This window comes from Capra hircus, chromosome 26 (genome assembly GCF_001704415.2).
Source record: "Capra hircus breed San Clemente chromosome 26, ASM170441v1, whole genome shotgun sequence".
In the NCBI taxonomy this organism is placed as follows: domain Eukaryota; kingdom Metazoa; phylum Chordata; class Mammalia; order Artiodactyla; family Bovidae; genus Capra; species Capra hircus.
Genome location: NC_030833.1, coordinates 32539864 through 32552907, shown reverse-complemented (window position 1 = coordinate 32552907; position 13044 = coordinate 32539864). Strand labels below are relative to the sequence as shown.

At 51.1% G+C, this 13044-nt stretch overlaps 1 protein-coding gene across 2 annotated transcripts in view; it reads right to left on the bottom strand.

The window, feature by feature from the left end:
• CRTAC1 (cartilage acidic protein 1) overlaps window positions 1-13044 on the bottom strand; it is a 151888-nt gene that overhangs the window by 44821 nt on the left and 94023 nt on the right. For both annotated transcript variants that reach the window (XM_018041584.1, XM_018041583.1), the window contains exon 3: window positions 11973-12169. In XM_018041584.1, coding sequence (XP_017897073.1) covers window positions 11973-12169 — 197 coding nt within the window. The remainder of the gene's footprint in view (window positions 1-11972; window positions 12170-13044) is intronic.

Below are 13044 nucleotides of genomic sequence, written 5' to 3'. Positions count from 1 at the left end.
CTGAGAGTTGGGGGTAACAGCTGGCCTCCCCACTCCCAGCATGGCTGCGGGAACTGCAGGGGAAAACTCTGCGGCCCTTGGCTGCTCTGCACCACCTGGGTCTCTGAGCCCTTGTCACAATCCCCGGGGAACAGATATGTTTAGAAACTTAGATTATTTTCCCTTTCACATTTCAGAAAGGTAACTCAATGCACACCCTGTTTATTATATAACACCCCCAGCAGGAACCAGGGCAGCACCCTGTAATTAAACACATTAATATTTCTGCAGTGAAATATATGAATATCACACCAAGTGGGATAAATAAAGCCCATAAATAGCTCACATCAGCTCAGGACAGGTTTTGCTACCAATTCACTTTCCTACAAACTTAAAAAAAGCACTTGAGGCTTTCAGAGCATTCTGTTTCAGGGCTGCGGGAGAGGAACAGTGGGCTGCCGTACTCGTGGCTGTTCCCCAGGCAAGTGGCGGCCTTGTCATCGCCTTCTAATGCCTGGGGGGCCTCCGAGGATGGTTCTGCAGCTTCCGGATGCCTAGCCTTCCCAGTCGCAAGTGACCCTTGCCCTTCTCTGTCAAACCAGGGCCTCTTTAGACTACATCTCAGCTAATCTAGTTCCCCGTGAAATTTGACCAAGATTAAACTCAACCAAAGCTTGGGCTGGGTGAGAAAGCAGCTCCGGCAGTGGGGCTCTGCAGACCTCTGATGGGCACCTCTGCATACAGTGGGAAAATTTTCTCAAACCTCTGAGTCCCTGCCTTAGCTAGGCAAGAGGAAAAAAACGAGGCTTGGGTGACTCGATCCCCCTCTATTTGCCTAATTACCCCCGATTCTTCCTGCTCACATTTCCCAAAGTGTGCTTAGTGGAACCTGGTCTCTGTGAGCTGCCTGGAGAAAAGATTTTATGATTATCTGAGCTCAGGAAAGACTGTACCTTTCATCCCCCACTTGGAGATTCTCAGTGGACATCAGTCTATCAAAACTTTGAAAAGTCTTGCAGTATATTACAGGCTTAATTTCACGTAAGCCAGCCTTTCCCAAACATACTCAGCCATGGCACCCCTTTCTTGCAGCTCACCTCTTAGCGTCCTGCAGAGCTAGCACTGTTCTGTGCCAGTTGCTGCTCTGGGGTGTTGACATCAGGCCAGATGCTGGGCTTTGTGGCCAGAGGCGTTAGGGCGACACGTACGATTAGCCTCTTCCCTCGTTCCAGTCTCCTGGCTTCTGAGCTGACCAGGGACGCCCCGAAGAATAAACTAATTAAGGTAAAATGTGCAACAGTGATGCAGAGCCTTGTAGATCATAAATGGGAACGGCAAAATCAATGGCAGGCCTTCTGCAGGCAGAGGCCTAGAGGCCTGGGCGACAGGAGGGATGGGAGCCTGTGATTTAGGAAGAGCAAACGCTCTGGCAGCTGCAACCTGGGTAATTAGGTGTGTCAGGAAGACAGATAAACAGCGAGCTGTGCGGGTCGATGGCACTGGCAATAAACACCCAGCACTGGCCCCTGGCCCATGTCAGCGCGTAATCCCACCTCTGGCTCCTTGCAGCTGCACTCTGCCCTAGGGTCCCTCACTGAGTCAGGGGCAGCAGCTCGGGAAGGAGAGGGCAGAGGGCCTCTCCTGGGTCCTGGGGGGAGATTCCTAGAAAGCAGAGACCTGGGAGAAACCGAGGGTGTTCAAGGGCAGGGTAGGGGACTCTGGAGGTCATATCCCCTGTGAGGCACAGTCCTACCCAGAATCTGGCATGTTGGCACTAAGGGAGCTTTTGAAGGCCTCAGTGTGTGTATGCTAAGTCACTTCAGTTGTGTCTGATTCTTTGGGACCCCATGGACTGTAGCCTGTAAGGCTCCTCCATCCATGGGGATTCTCCAGGCAAGAATTCTGGAGTGGGTTGCCATGCCCTCCTCCAGGGGTCTTCCTGACCCAGGGATTGCACCCGGTCTCTCGTGTCCTTTACATTGGAAGGCGGGTTCTTTACCACTAGCATCACCTGAAGCCAGCCCAATGGAAAGGGCAGTTGCTCCCAGGTGGCAAGATACTGGGAAGGCCCAGTGGGGGAGGCTCAGGGGCCTACCACTCCCTGCCCGTGCTGGAGCGGCCCCAGGGAAGTAGGCGTCTCAGCCCCTGACTCGGGGCGCTTAGTGTTCATTAGCGGACAGGAGAGTTACAAAAAGGAGATGCTATGGGACGGTAGTAAAAATAAAACTACTTAACGTTCCTATGGTGATTTCTATATGCCGTGAGCTTCACATACATTCACTCACTAGCACTTGCCACAAGCCTACACAGTAAGTACTATTTTCAAGACCAATTTACAGATGAAGGACCTGAGGCACCAGAGGCAAGGGGACTTGCCTATGATCCCACAACTAGCAGAGCCCCGCCGAGATGACAGGATAGTACATCCCGGAGATGCTGTGAAGTCAGTCACAGTGATCGGGGAGGGCTTCATAACAGAGGAGGCACCTGAACCGGGATGTGAAGTATCAGAGGAACAACAGCACAACTCCAGTGAGCAGAGCACCTACTATAGCCAGGCTCTGCGTGCAGAGCACATACTATAGCCAGGCTCTGCGTGCAGAGCACCTACTATAGCCAGGCTCTGCGTGCAGAGCACCTACTATAGCCAGGCTCTGCGTGCAGAGCACCTACTATAGCCAGGCTCTGCGTGCAGAGCACCTACTATAGCCAGGCTCTGCGTGCAGAGCACCTACTATAGCCAGGCTCTGCGTGCAGAGCACCTACTATAGCCAGGCTCTGCGTGCAGAGCACCTACTATAGCCAGGCTCTGCGTGCAGAGCACCTACTATAGCCAGGCTCTGCGTGAAGAGCACCTACTATAGCCAGGCTCTGCGTGAAGAGCACCTACTATAGCCAGGCTCTGCGTGAAGAGCACCTACTATAGCCAGGCTCTGCGTGAAGAGCACCTACTATAGCCAGGCTCTGCGTGAAGCACTTTTTTTCTTTTTTCAACCATCATCTTGCCTGAATCTCACACTGCCTTGAGAGGTGGTGTAGCCCCATATTGCAGATGGAAAAATTGAGGAGCAGAGAGGTTAATTCCCCAAGAGCCAGTGTGTGGTGCAGACAGATTCAAACCCAGGTCTTTCTGACTCCGAAGCCTGCACTTCTGAGCACCGCACCCACGGCTCGTCAGGGAGAGAGGAGGAGGGAGGGTGCTAAGGGCAGGAAGGGAAACCTAGACAAAGACAGAGGGGACACTGAATATGCCCAGAGGGGAGGGTTTGTGCAGGGGCAGGAGGAGAAGCAAGGCAGGCCGGGAGACAGCCGCTAAGCCAGCACTGAGGCTGAAGTGGGCACGGGTGGTTTCTGATCTGGGGAAGACAATGTTTCTGGAAGATTCACCTGGCAGTGGAGTGAGGTGTGGGCTCGCAAGGGAGATAGTGAAGTGGGGAGGCCACTTCTGTAGTAGCTCAGGCACGAGAGGTAAGGGGGAAGTGAGGAGAAGTGCTGGGTTCCAGAGGCCAGGGCGGGAGGGTGTGGTCAGGAGCAGCGGGTCAGAGCAAGTCCACAGTGTAGGGGAGTGAGGGAAGCGGGGCATTGGGGCAGCTGGGGTGGGAGCAGGAGCTTGGCATTTTCGGGGATCATAAAGTGGCCGAGAAGGCAAGCCCAAGAGCTCGCTGGACGTGACAGACGGCAGTTTGCAGGGAGTGGAGGCTGGAGCTGGAGTAAAAGGGAAAGCCCAGGGCCACAGACTCAGTCCCAGGAAGGGGGCACATTTTGGGGGGAAGAAGAAGGGGCAGAGGTGGAGGAGTCTCCAGACAAATAGAAAACAGAGTGGTTCTGCATCGAGGGCACTGGTCTCCATCGAGCAAATGGCCTTGTCATCTGCACATCAAACTCTACCCCCAGAAGTCATCCTAGAGCCACTGGGAAGGTGAGTTTGGGCTACAAAGGGCTCTTGCTAAGGATCGTTAGCTTGAGTGCCTCCTCCCTCAGGAGCTGCCCCCACCCCAGGAGATGACCTGACTTGAGTCTGATAATGGTGGCAAAGAGAAGGGTGGGCCAGCACATATGGTAGGGTTGGGGGCTCAGCCTCCAGCTACATTCTTAAGGCAAAGAGATTACTGCCAAGCAGCAGGGTCAGGAGCTAGCCAGCAACATCCCGGGCCTGGGTTGAACTTGGGCAAGTCATGAATATTTCTTTTTCTTGTGTATAAAATGGGATAATGAGAATGAACGCCTATTTATCAGGTTGTTGTGAGGATTAAACTAGATAATGTAAATAAAGTACTTAGAACAATACCTGGCTCATGATAAATTCAATAAACAATAAAAACACTGCCATCACCATCACCACCATCACCACCACTATCTTCCTCCGCCTCCTCCTCACCACCACCATCATGATCGCCACCATCATCATCCAGGTAATTACAGGGCATGACCACTGCAAATCCTCGATAAGCCACACCCCAGAACACAACTGTGACATTAAGTATAAAATGCTTTATAAGACTTAGAAAACCAGCGAAGAAGTGATGGCCCTAGGGGAAAAAAGAACTGGCTCTGGCAAAGGACATTTTAAAAAAGAAAGAACCCAGGCTTCCCTGTGTCCCATTCACAAACCACCCCCACCCCCCAATATAATTTCAGACCTCAGTCTTCCTGCCTCCATTCCAGGGAGAAGAGGGAAAACCAAAGAACTTCTGCCGAGTGCTTCATTCATGTTAGCTCAGTTGGTCCTTTCCATAGTTATGTAAGGAAGATAGACTCTTCGAGAGAGAAATTGGGGCTTAGGGGCTTAAGCTATTTACCTAAGATTGTTAAGTGGCAATGCTGAGCCTCAAATTGTGGTCTGACTGCAAAGCACCCCTGCCCCATCCCACATATTAAAGAGTTGGGTGGACTATGTAAAAACGTATGGAGGTTCCTTAAAAAACTAAAAATAGAGCAACCTACATCAATCCTACTCCTGGGCATATATCCAGAGAAAATCATAATTTGAAAGGATGCCTGCACTTCCATGTTCACTGCAGCACTATTTACAGTAGACAGAACTTGGAAGCAGTCTGAATGTCCATCGACAGAGGAATGGATAAAGAAGATATAGTGCATATATACAGTGGAATATTACTCAGTCATAAAAAGAAATGAAATAAAGCCATTTGGCGTGGCTTTGGATGAAACTAGAGATTGTCATATAAGGTGAAGTAAGTCAGAAAGAGAAAGACACATGTCATATAGTATCAATTATACATGGAATCTGTAAAAATGGTACAGATGAACTTATTTGCAAAGCAGAACAGTCACAGATGTAGGAAAAAAACTACTGTTGCCAAGAAGGGAAGAAGGGGTGGAATGGGAGATTGGTGGGATGGACTGGGAGATTGAGATCGGCACATACACACTACTATATATAAAACAGATGACTAATGAGAGCCTGCTGTATGGCCCAGGGGACTCTACTCAATGCTCTGTAGTGACCTAAATGGGAAAGAAGTTTAAAAAGAGTGGATATATATGTAACTGATGCACTTTGCTGTACAGCAGAAACTAAAAGTAAATAAATAGCTGGGTAGGAGCCAGTGGAAGGCTGCCCCAGTCCCTGAGGAACCTCTTTTTGTGTTAGGACTGAGGAAATAGGCTTCAGGGCTCTATACACTATTTTTAAAAAACTATTTATATATTTATTCATCTGGCTGCGTGAGGTCTTAGGTTCAGCTTGATGGATCATTTTTTGTTGTGCCATGTGGGATCTAGTTCCCTGATCAGGGATCTAGAACCTGGGCCCCCGGCATTGGGGGTGTGGAGTCTTGGCCACTGGACCACCAGAAAAGTCCCAGGGCTCATACTCATTATGGTGCTACTTTGACAGCCTTATTCCATTCTTGCTTCTTCTGAGGCCACATGGAAATGAGGTATATGGTAGTGGCGGGCAGGGGGCCTGAGCAGTTCATCAGCTCATTTCCCCAAATGGGGTCATGCTGGGTGAGCTGAAAATCTGGAGCTTATGTCCAAGGGAAATATGGCTGGGGATCAGGAGACCCTAGGATCCGTTTTAGGTCCTATAAACTATTATTTTTAGTTTCTGCTGTACAGTAAAGTGCATCAGTTATACATATTCTCTGTTTTTGAATTTCCTCCTCATTTAGGTCACCATAGAGCATTGAGTAGAGTTCCCTGGGAGTAACTGCTGGTTCAGCAGCAAAGAATCTGCCTGCAATATAGGAGACCTGGGTTCGATCCCTAGGTCAGAAAGACCCCCTGGAGAAGGGAATGGCAACCCACTCAGTATTCTTGTCTACAGAATTCCATGGACAGAGGAGCCTGGCAGGTTACAGTTCATAGGGTCGCAAAAAGTCAGACATGACTGAGTGATTAATGCCTTCACTTTTTCAGAGGATCCTAGGAAAAGAGAGTGGAGCCTCAAGGCAGTGTATCTCAGGCTTTACCAGGCACAAGAAGTCCTGGCCATCCTGGTAAAAAGCAGATCCTGGTCTATTAGGTCTGGGATGGGGCCTGAGATCCTGCAAATTGATGAGCTTCCAGCTGTTGCCAGTGCTGCTCAGTGGCAAAACATGCTTTGAGAAGCAAGGTGCAGAGCATCCGCAGATATTGTGGGAACAGGGCCTGGGTGAAGAGCTGTGGACAATGGGTGCGCTCTCCATGCAGACGGCTCATCTGCTGTGGAGGCAAAAGAGGCTGAAAGTGCAAGGCGCCCCGATTCCCTTTCTTCTCTCTGGCACAGTGACTGATGCCTCCTCTCTGAGAGGTTACAAAAGCCCCACTGAAGGCCTAAATATAATACGGAGCTCAGAAGCCATCAGAGAAAAGAGTGATAAATCCAAGCTCATAAAAACAAAAACGTTCCACATTGCAAAACCCACCATGAACAAAGGCAAAAGAAAAATGATAAACAAGAAGAAACTATGTGCAACTTGTATTACAGGCAGAGGCTTGGTTTCCCTAATTCATAAGGAGGTGTTACAAATCAATATGAAGAAGGCTGATAATCAATAGAAGAAAATGGGCAAAGGCTCTGAGCAGACAAGAGACCCAAATATACAAAAATATGTTCAGCCTCACTCATTTTAAGAAAAATGAAAATTAAAACTGAATTTAGATGCCAGTTTCCCCCGCTATCAGATTAGCAAATATTTTTTTAAATGATGACATGAGTTGCTGAGAGTATTGGTATGGGAGATGCTCAATGGCATGCGGGCTGACGGGAGTGTAACTAGGACTGTCCCTTTGAAGGACGATTTGGCTGTGCCTATCGAAACTGCCCCTGTATACTCCTTTGACGCAGCAGTTGCATTTCTATGAACTTACCTTAAAGACACACCTGCAGCTGTGGAGATTGGCATGCAGTACAAGCTTATTCATTCGGTGGTTTACAAGCAATTTAAATATTCCTCAGGAGAGGGTCAGTTCAGGGAATGGCAAATCTATATAATAGAGTACTATACAGCCATAAAAAGAACGAGAAAGCTGTCTGCGTGTGGCTATGACATAATGTCCAAAATCAGTTGTTAAGTAAAAAAGTAAGGGGCAGTACTGTGAGTAGCAGTATTTGTGTAGAAGAGGAGGGAGGTGCATGTAGACTGAAGATGGCAGAGGGTCAGTGACCATCCTGCTGAAATGAATGAATGAAATAAACTGTGGGGCTTGCAGTCCACACTGGCCCATCTACCGCCACACTGCTGTAACCCTGGGCAGGTCACATGGGCAGGAGAGCTCGGGGCCAAGCTGAACAACAGCTTGAGTAGTCAGTGCAGGACCCTGGAGGGATGGGCTCTGAACAGGAGCTGCAGGGGGTCCTGGGTTCCTGGCCTGTGGATGGGGTGCTGGAGCAGACTCTTATCCCCCTTTGTCCTGCAGAGGCTCCTACCTGATTTTTCCAGAGTAGTGTTGCCTGAAACACTGGCTTCAGTGTTGTAGTACTTTTCCAGGTCAGTTAAGCCCTCGGCTGCTTTCCTCGCTCAGGCCTCTTGGGACTGTGGTCAGTCCTGCTCCCTCCCTCTTATCTACTTTCCGAGTATTAACCCTTGAGCTGTGTACACCTGACACCCTTGTTTGTGTGGTGTTTTATTTACATGATGACCCTTTCTTCTTTCTGCTCCCAGAGTCTCTTCCTTCAAGCAGCTGGGAGGGAGGCCCAGGGCGCTTTGTCCTGGACATTTTTAAAGTCTCTGCCTTTCTTCAGGCCGCAGTATTATAACAGCAGTTGCTTACAGAGCATGGATTAAATCCTAGACACCATAATAAGTGATTTTCATTCACTAGTTGAGCTGTTCAGTCAGATATATGCATTAATGTTTGCTAAGTGGCATAAGTATGTCTTTGGTCATGGAGATACAGCAGAAAACAAGACAAAGTCTCTGTCCCCATGGTGTTTAGCAGATGAGCAGAAAGGTGAACAACAAATTTACAGCCCCCTCTCAGACAGTAGGAAGTGCTCCAAAGAAATAAAGCAAGTTAAGAGCATTGGGAGCGACAGGGAAGATACATGAGAAGGAGCCTGAATGAAGGGAAGGTCTGAATGCTGAGAACAATGGTGGGAAAAGCCTTTCAGGTGGAGGGAACAGCAAGTGCAAAGGCCTCAGGTGGCAATGAGGTGAGCAAGAGCAAGAGGGGAGGAGAAGGAGTCAGAAAGGCAAGCTGGCTCACATCTGGAGGGGGTGTGGTAGGTGATGGTAAGACTTTGGATACAGTCTATGGAAGGAGTTAAACTCATGAAGTTGATACAATTTTGCCTGTTCTACAGGTGAAGGGGTTGAGACAGAGAAGTGTCGAGCACCCTGGGTGCTCAAGGTGACTCAGGAAGTGAGGGGTAGATCCCAGGTTTGTACAGGCTGACTCCTACAGGACACTGCCAGGATGCAGGGTCCCAGCCCTCTTCCAGGGACTCCAGTGCTGATGTCCTAAGGCTGGCTAAGGAGAGGGAGGGACCCCTGTTCCCCAGGTCCCTCCAATGCTTGGGCATAGGCCGAGGGAGCCCCAGTCATAAGCCATGGGCAGGTGTGGGCTGGCCGGGGCTCCTGGAGAGGATCTCAGGTTCCTCATGGTGGGCAGGGTGGCAGTGGCTGAGCCTCATGCCAGCTGGACCCAGGGAAGTGCTGACCTGGCACAAAGGTTCTGGCTCCACCACCCGCCCACTGTCGATGAATCAATTGAATCACTCAACTGAAAAATTAACTCAAACCCACAGAAGGCCACTGGGAGGTACATGCCTGGGACTAAGGCTGCAGGGCACTGTCATCCTCACCCCAGCTCTGGGGGACAAGCTCCAAGCTCTCCCAGGCGAACCTCTCTCATATTTCCTCTCTGCCTCTCCTCATATTTCCTCTGTTGGAGAACCTTCTCATAGGGCTAATGGCGTGTGCCTTGTTTGTGCTTCCTGGATTTATTTATTAAGTTTTAATTGTACTCTTAGGATGTTCAAGTTCTGGCTGGGCCAGAATGGGGCACAAATGACCAGCACAGGGACTTTGCCCTCGAGGAACTTAAGACTCCACAGGGCCAGGAGAGGGAGGGTCAGGTTTCTAGAGAAATAAAAGACTGCACTGGGGAGAGAGGGAAGGATTTATGCCAGTTCATTCACTGGGGCATCGTCAGTGCCTAGAACAGTGTTTGGCATATGGTGGGTGCTCAATAAGTACGTATCCAGTGAATGAATATATGAGTGAGTGAATGGGGTGATGATTAGGCTGAGCATGCAACCAACACGACTCTGGGGTATTGCTGTCAACCTTGACTGCACAGGGGAATCACCCGGAGAGCTTTCTGATCTTCCAATTGGACTGACCAGGGTGCTCCCTGGGAACTGGGAGTGTTAAAGCTCCTCAGGGAAGTCTCACGTGCAGCCTGGGCTGAGCACTGTGGCTCTTGGTTTCACTATGAAATGCTCAAAGAGCGTGGGAGGGCTTGCCGCATCAGAGACACCTGACAGGTCCCAGCCCAGGTGCTCTGTGTTCAGTGACTGGGAAGAGTGTGTCCCCTTCCTCTGGCATCGCGCCCGCCGAGCCAGTGTTAAACACCCCCTTCCACAGTCCTCCCCACTTCGGCTTCCCTCCAGCCGGGGACTCACCCCTTCCACAGCATCCCTTGCCGCTGCTCCCCTCCTGACCTTGCCCCACATTAAAGAGTTGATCAGCCCATCAATTAATTGTGTCCTAATCCAATCTTGGCTTGGTTGGAGAGAGGGCAGTAAATCCAGCTGGGTAATCATGCCTTGATATTTGTGTGGGGATAATTACTATCTCTCAGGCCTCACTTGGTGGCAAGATGAGATGAAAACCCATAAAACACCACTCGGGGCTGGGGCTCATTGTTTCTTGGCTGCACAAGGCTGGCTGTCAGCCAGTCAGCTCTGCCTGCCCCTGCCCCTCCCTCTGGCACCAGCCCCAACCCCATCCCCTCCCATTCAGGCAACTGGCAGGGCTCAACAGCAAGGGCAGTCTGGGGCTGGATCCTGGCTTGGGCTCAGACACCAGTAGGGGCAACAGTATAGGCCAGAGTAAAGCCACTAGGTGTGTGTGTGTAAGCAGGGAGGGTGGTCCCCAGAGTCAGGTGACCCCCTGACTCCAGGAGGTTGGGAGGGCGCAGGACAGTGAGTGTGCAAGTCTGAACTGCACAGTGTGGTCCAGACCAACCCAAGAGGCTGCCCCCATCTGGAAGAGTCCAGGGCATGTCCAACCTGGCCCCACAGGGACGTGAGACCCTGCATCCTTCAGGAGGAAGCTGTGGCCTGGGACTTCCCTGCAGATGTATGGCCCCATGGGAGCAGACTTCCGTCTGCAGCCCCAAGAGTACAGCCTCCCAACTCATGGAATACTGAGCGCCAACTGTGAGCCTGGCTCTCTACTAGGTCCCGAGGGTCTTAGATTGAGTAAGGCTGTAGAGCGTGCTGATTAAAAGGATGGATCTGGAGTCAAACACTTGGGTTTGAATCCTGGGGTGTACAAGTTGTGTGGCTTGGGCAAGTCATGCGACCTCTTTGTGCCTCAGTTTCCTCAACTATAAAGTGGGCTATACCAGGACCTACATACTCAAGCTGTTGTGAGACTTAAATGAGATGATTCTGGGAGACAGTGAAGGACATGGAAGCCTGGTGTGCTGCAGTCCATGGGGTTTCAAAGAGTCAGACATGACTGAGCAACTGAACAACAAGATGAAGCACTTAGACCCTCACCCTGGCACCGAGTAGGTGCCACTAAAATATTAGTTATTATCATTGTTACTATTATGTAGCCTTCTGGGCATCAATTTCCCTCAGCCGTTCCTTGGGATATAGGACATCACTACTTAAAGTGTGGTCCCTGGACCAGCAGCAGCAGTATCGCCTGAGAGTGTGTTAGCAAGGCAGGCTCTCGGGCCCCAGCCAGGCCTGCTGAGGCAGAATCTGCATTTACACAAGAGCCCAAGTGACAAGGGGTTGATGCTCCGGGCTAGGACAGGCCCCAGGTCTGTCTTCCTCCAAGTTGTGTCCCCAGCCCTGAAGGCCTCCTGTCTGGCAGGGAGCTGGTGCTTAGCAGGAATGTGGGGTGAAAAAATGAGCTCATCTGAACACTGTGGGGACCCCTGAAGGATTTCAGAGCATTTTAGAAAGGCCCCCTGAAAGTACCATGGGGACCTATGCCAGGAGGTGGGGGTCATCTGCGGGTGATGGGTGTGAGAAGTCCTGAATGGCTGAGTCAGGAGCTGGGGGAGAAGGGAGGACGGGTTACCTAGGGGGATGGGGGTCCGCTGCGACTGGAGGGCAAACAGGACATAAAGGCTGAGGGACAGGGACTGGTCTTCTGCTCATGGCGTCTATCACCAGGCCCAGGGGCTGGGAGGTGAGAAAAAGCTTCATGCATAAGAGAAGAAAGGGCCTCCCGGGGGTGTCACAGTTGGGTCATTGCTGGGAGGTGGCAGGGCCTGGGCCTGGGGAAGCCGGTGACTGTAACCTGGTGATGGGAGGAGGAAGGTGGGAGCAGGGAAGGCCCAAGGCCCGCAGCCCTTACCTGAGAAGGCGTTGTTGGTGTTGAGGAAGTAGATCTCCTCGCGGCCATCCCCGTCGATGTCACAGGCTGTGACCCCGATGGCGTTGCCCTGCCGGTCACGCAGCGCATAATATGGGGAGCTGCGCTCGTCCACCGCGATGTTCACCAGCCGCTTCTGGGCCCGGTCGTACTTCAGAACCAGGTTGGGGCCATTGTACCTGCAGGAAGGTGGAGGGGAATGTTGGGGAGGAGTGGCTGGGCCCACCTGGTTCCACCCGATCAGAGCCCTCCTGGCCAGGCCAGGGTGGGGACACACCAGTCCCAGAACATTCCCGGCAACTTTTGGCAGCCTTGTCTTGGAGTCTCCAGGCATCTGACGAGCATCCCTGAATCAGAGGTGGACTTAAGCAAAGTGAGAGTCAACAGGGCCCACGTGGGATGCAATATAGGGAGCAGGGTGGTGGAGGGGAGTGGGCAGCCAGTGATGAGCCCTTATCATAGGCTTTGCTGAAGAAAACAAAAAGCAACGTGACATTTATCTTACCCATTTCAATGTAAAAGTCACTTTCATATTAATGATCTCATTGAATTTAACAGCAAATGGGCTTTCCTCATAGCTCAGTTGGTAAAGAATCCGCCTGCAGTGCAGGAGATCCTGGTTCGATTCCTGGGTCGGGAAGATCCCCTGGAGAAGGGATAGGTTACCCACTCCAGTATTCTTGGGCTTCCCTTGTGGCTCAGCTGGTAAAGAACTGCCTGCAGTGCTGGAGACCTCGGTTCGATCCCTGGGTTGGGAAGATCCCTTGGGGAAGGAAAGGCTACCCACTCCAGCATTCTGGCCTGGAGAATTCCATTGACTGTATAGTCCATGGGGTCACAAAGAGTCAGACACGACTGAGAGACCTTTACTTTAACAATAATCAAGTCAGGTACGCATGCTGCTGCTGCTGCTAGTCGCTTCAGTCGTGTCTGACCCTGTGCGACCCCATAGATGGCAGCCCACCAGGTTCCCCCGTCCCTGGGATTCTCCAGCCAAGAACACTGGAGTGGGTTGCCATCTCCTTCTCCAATACATGAAAGTGAAAAGTGAAAG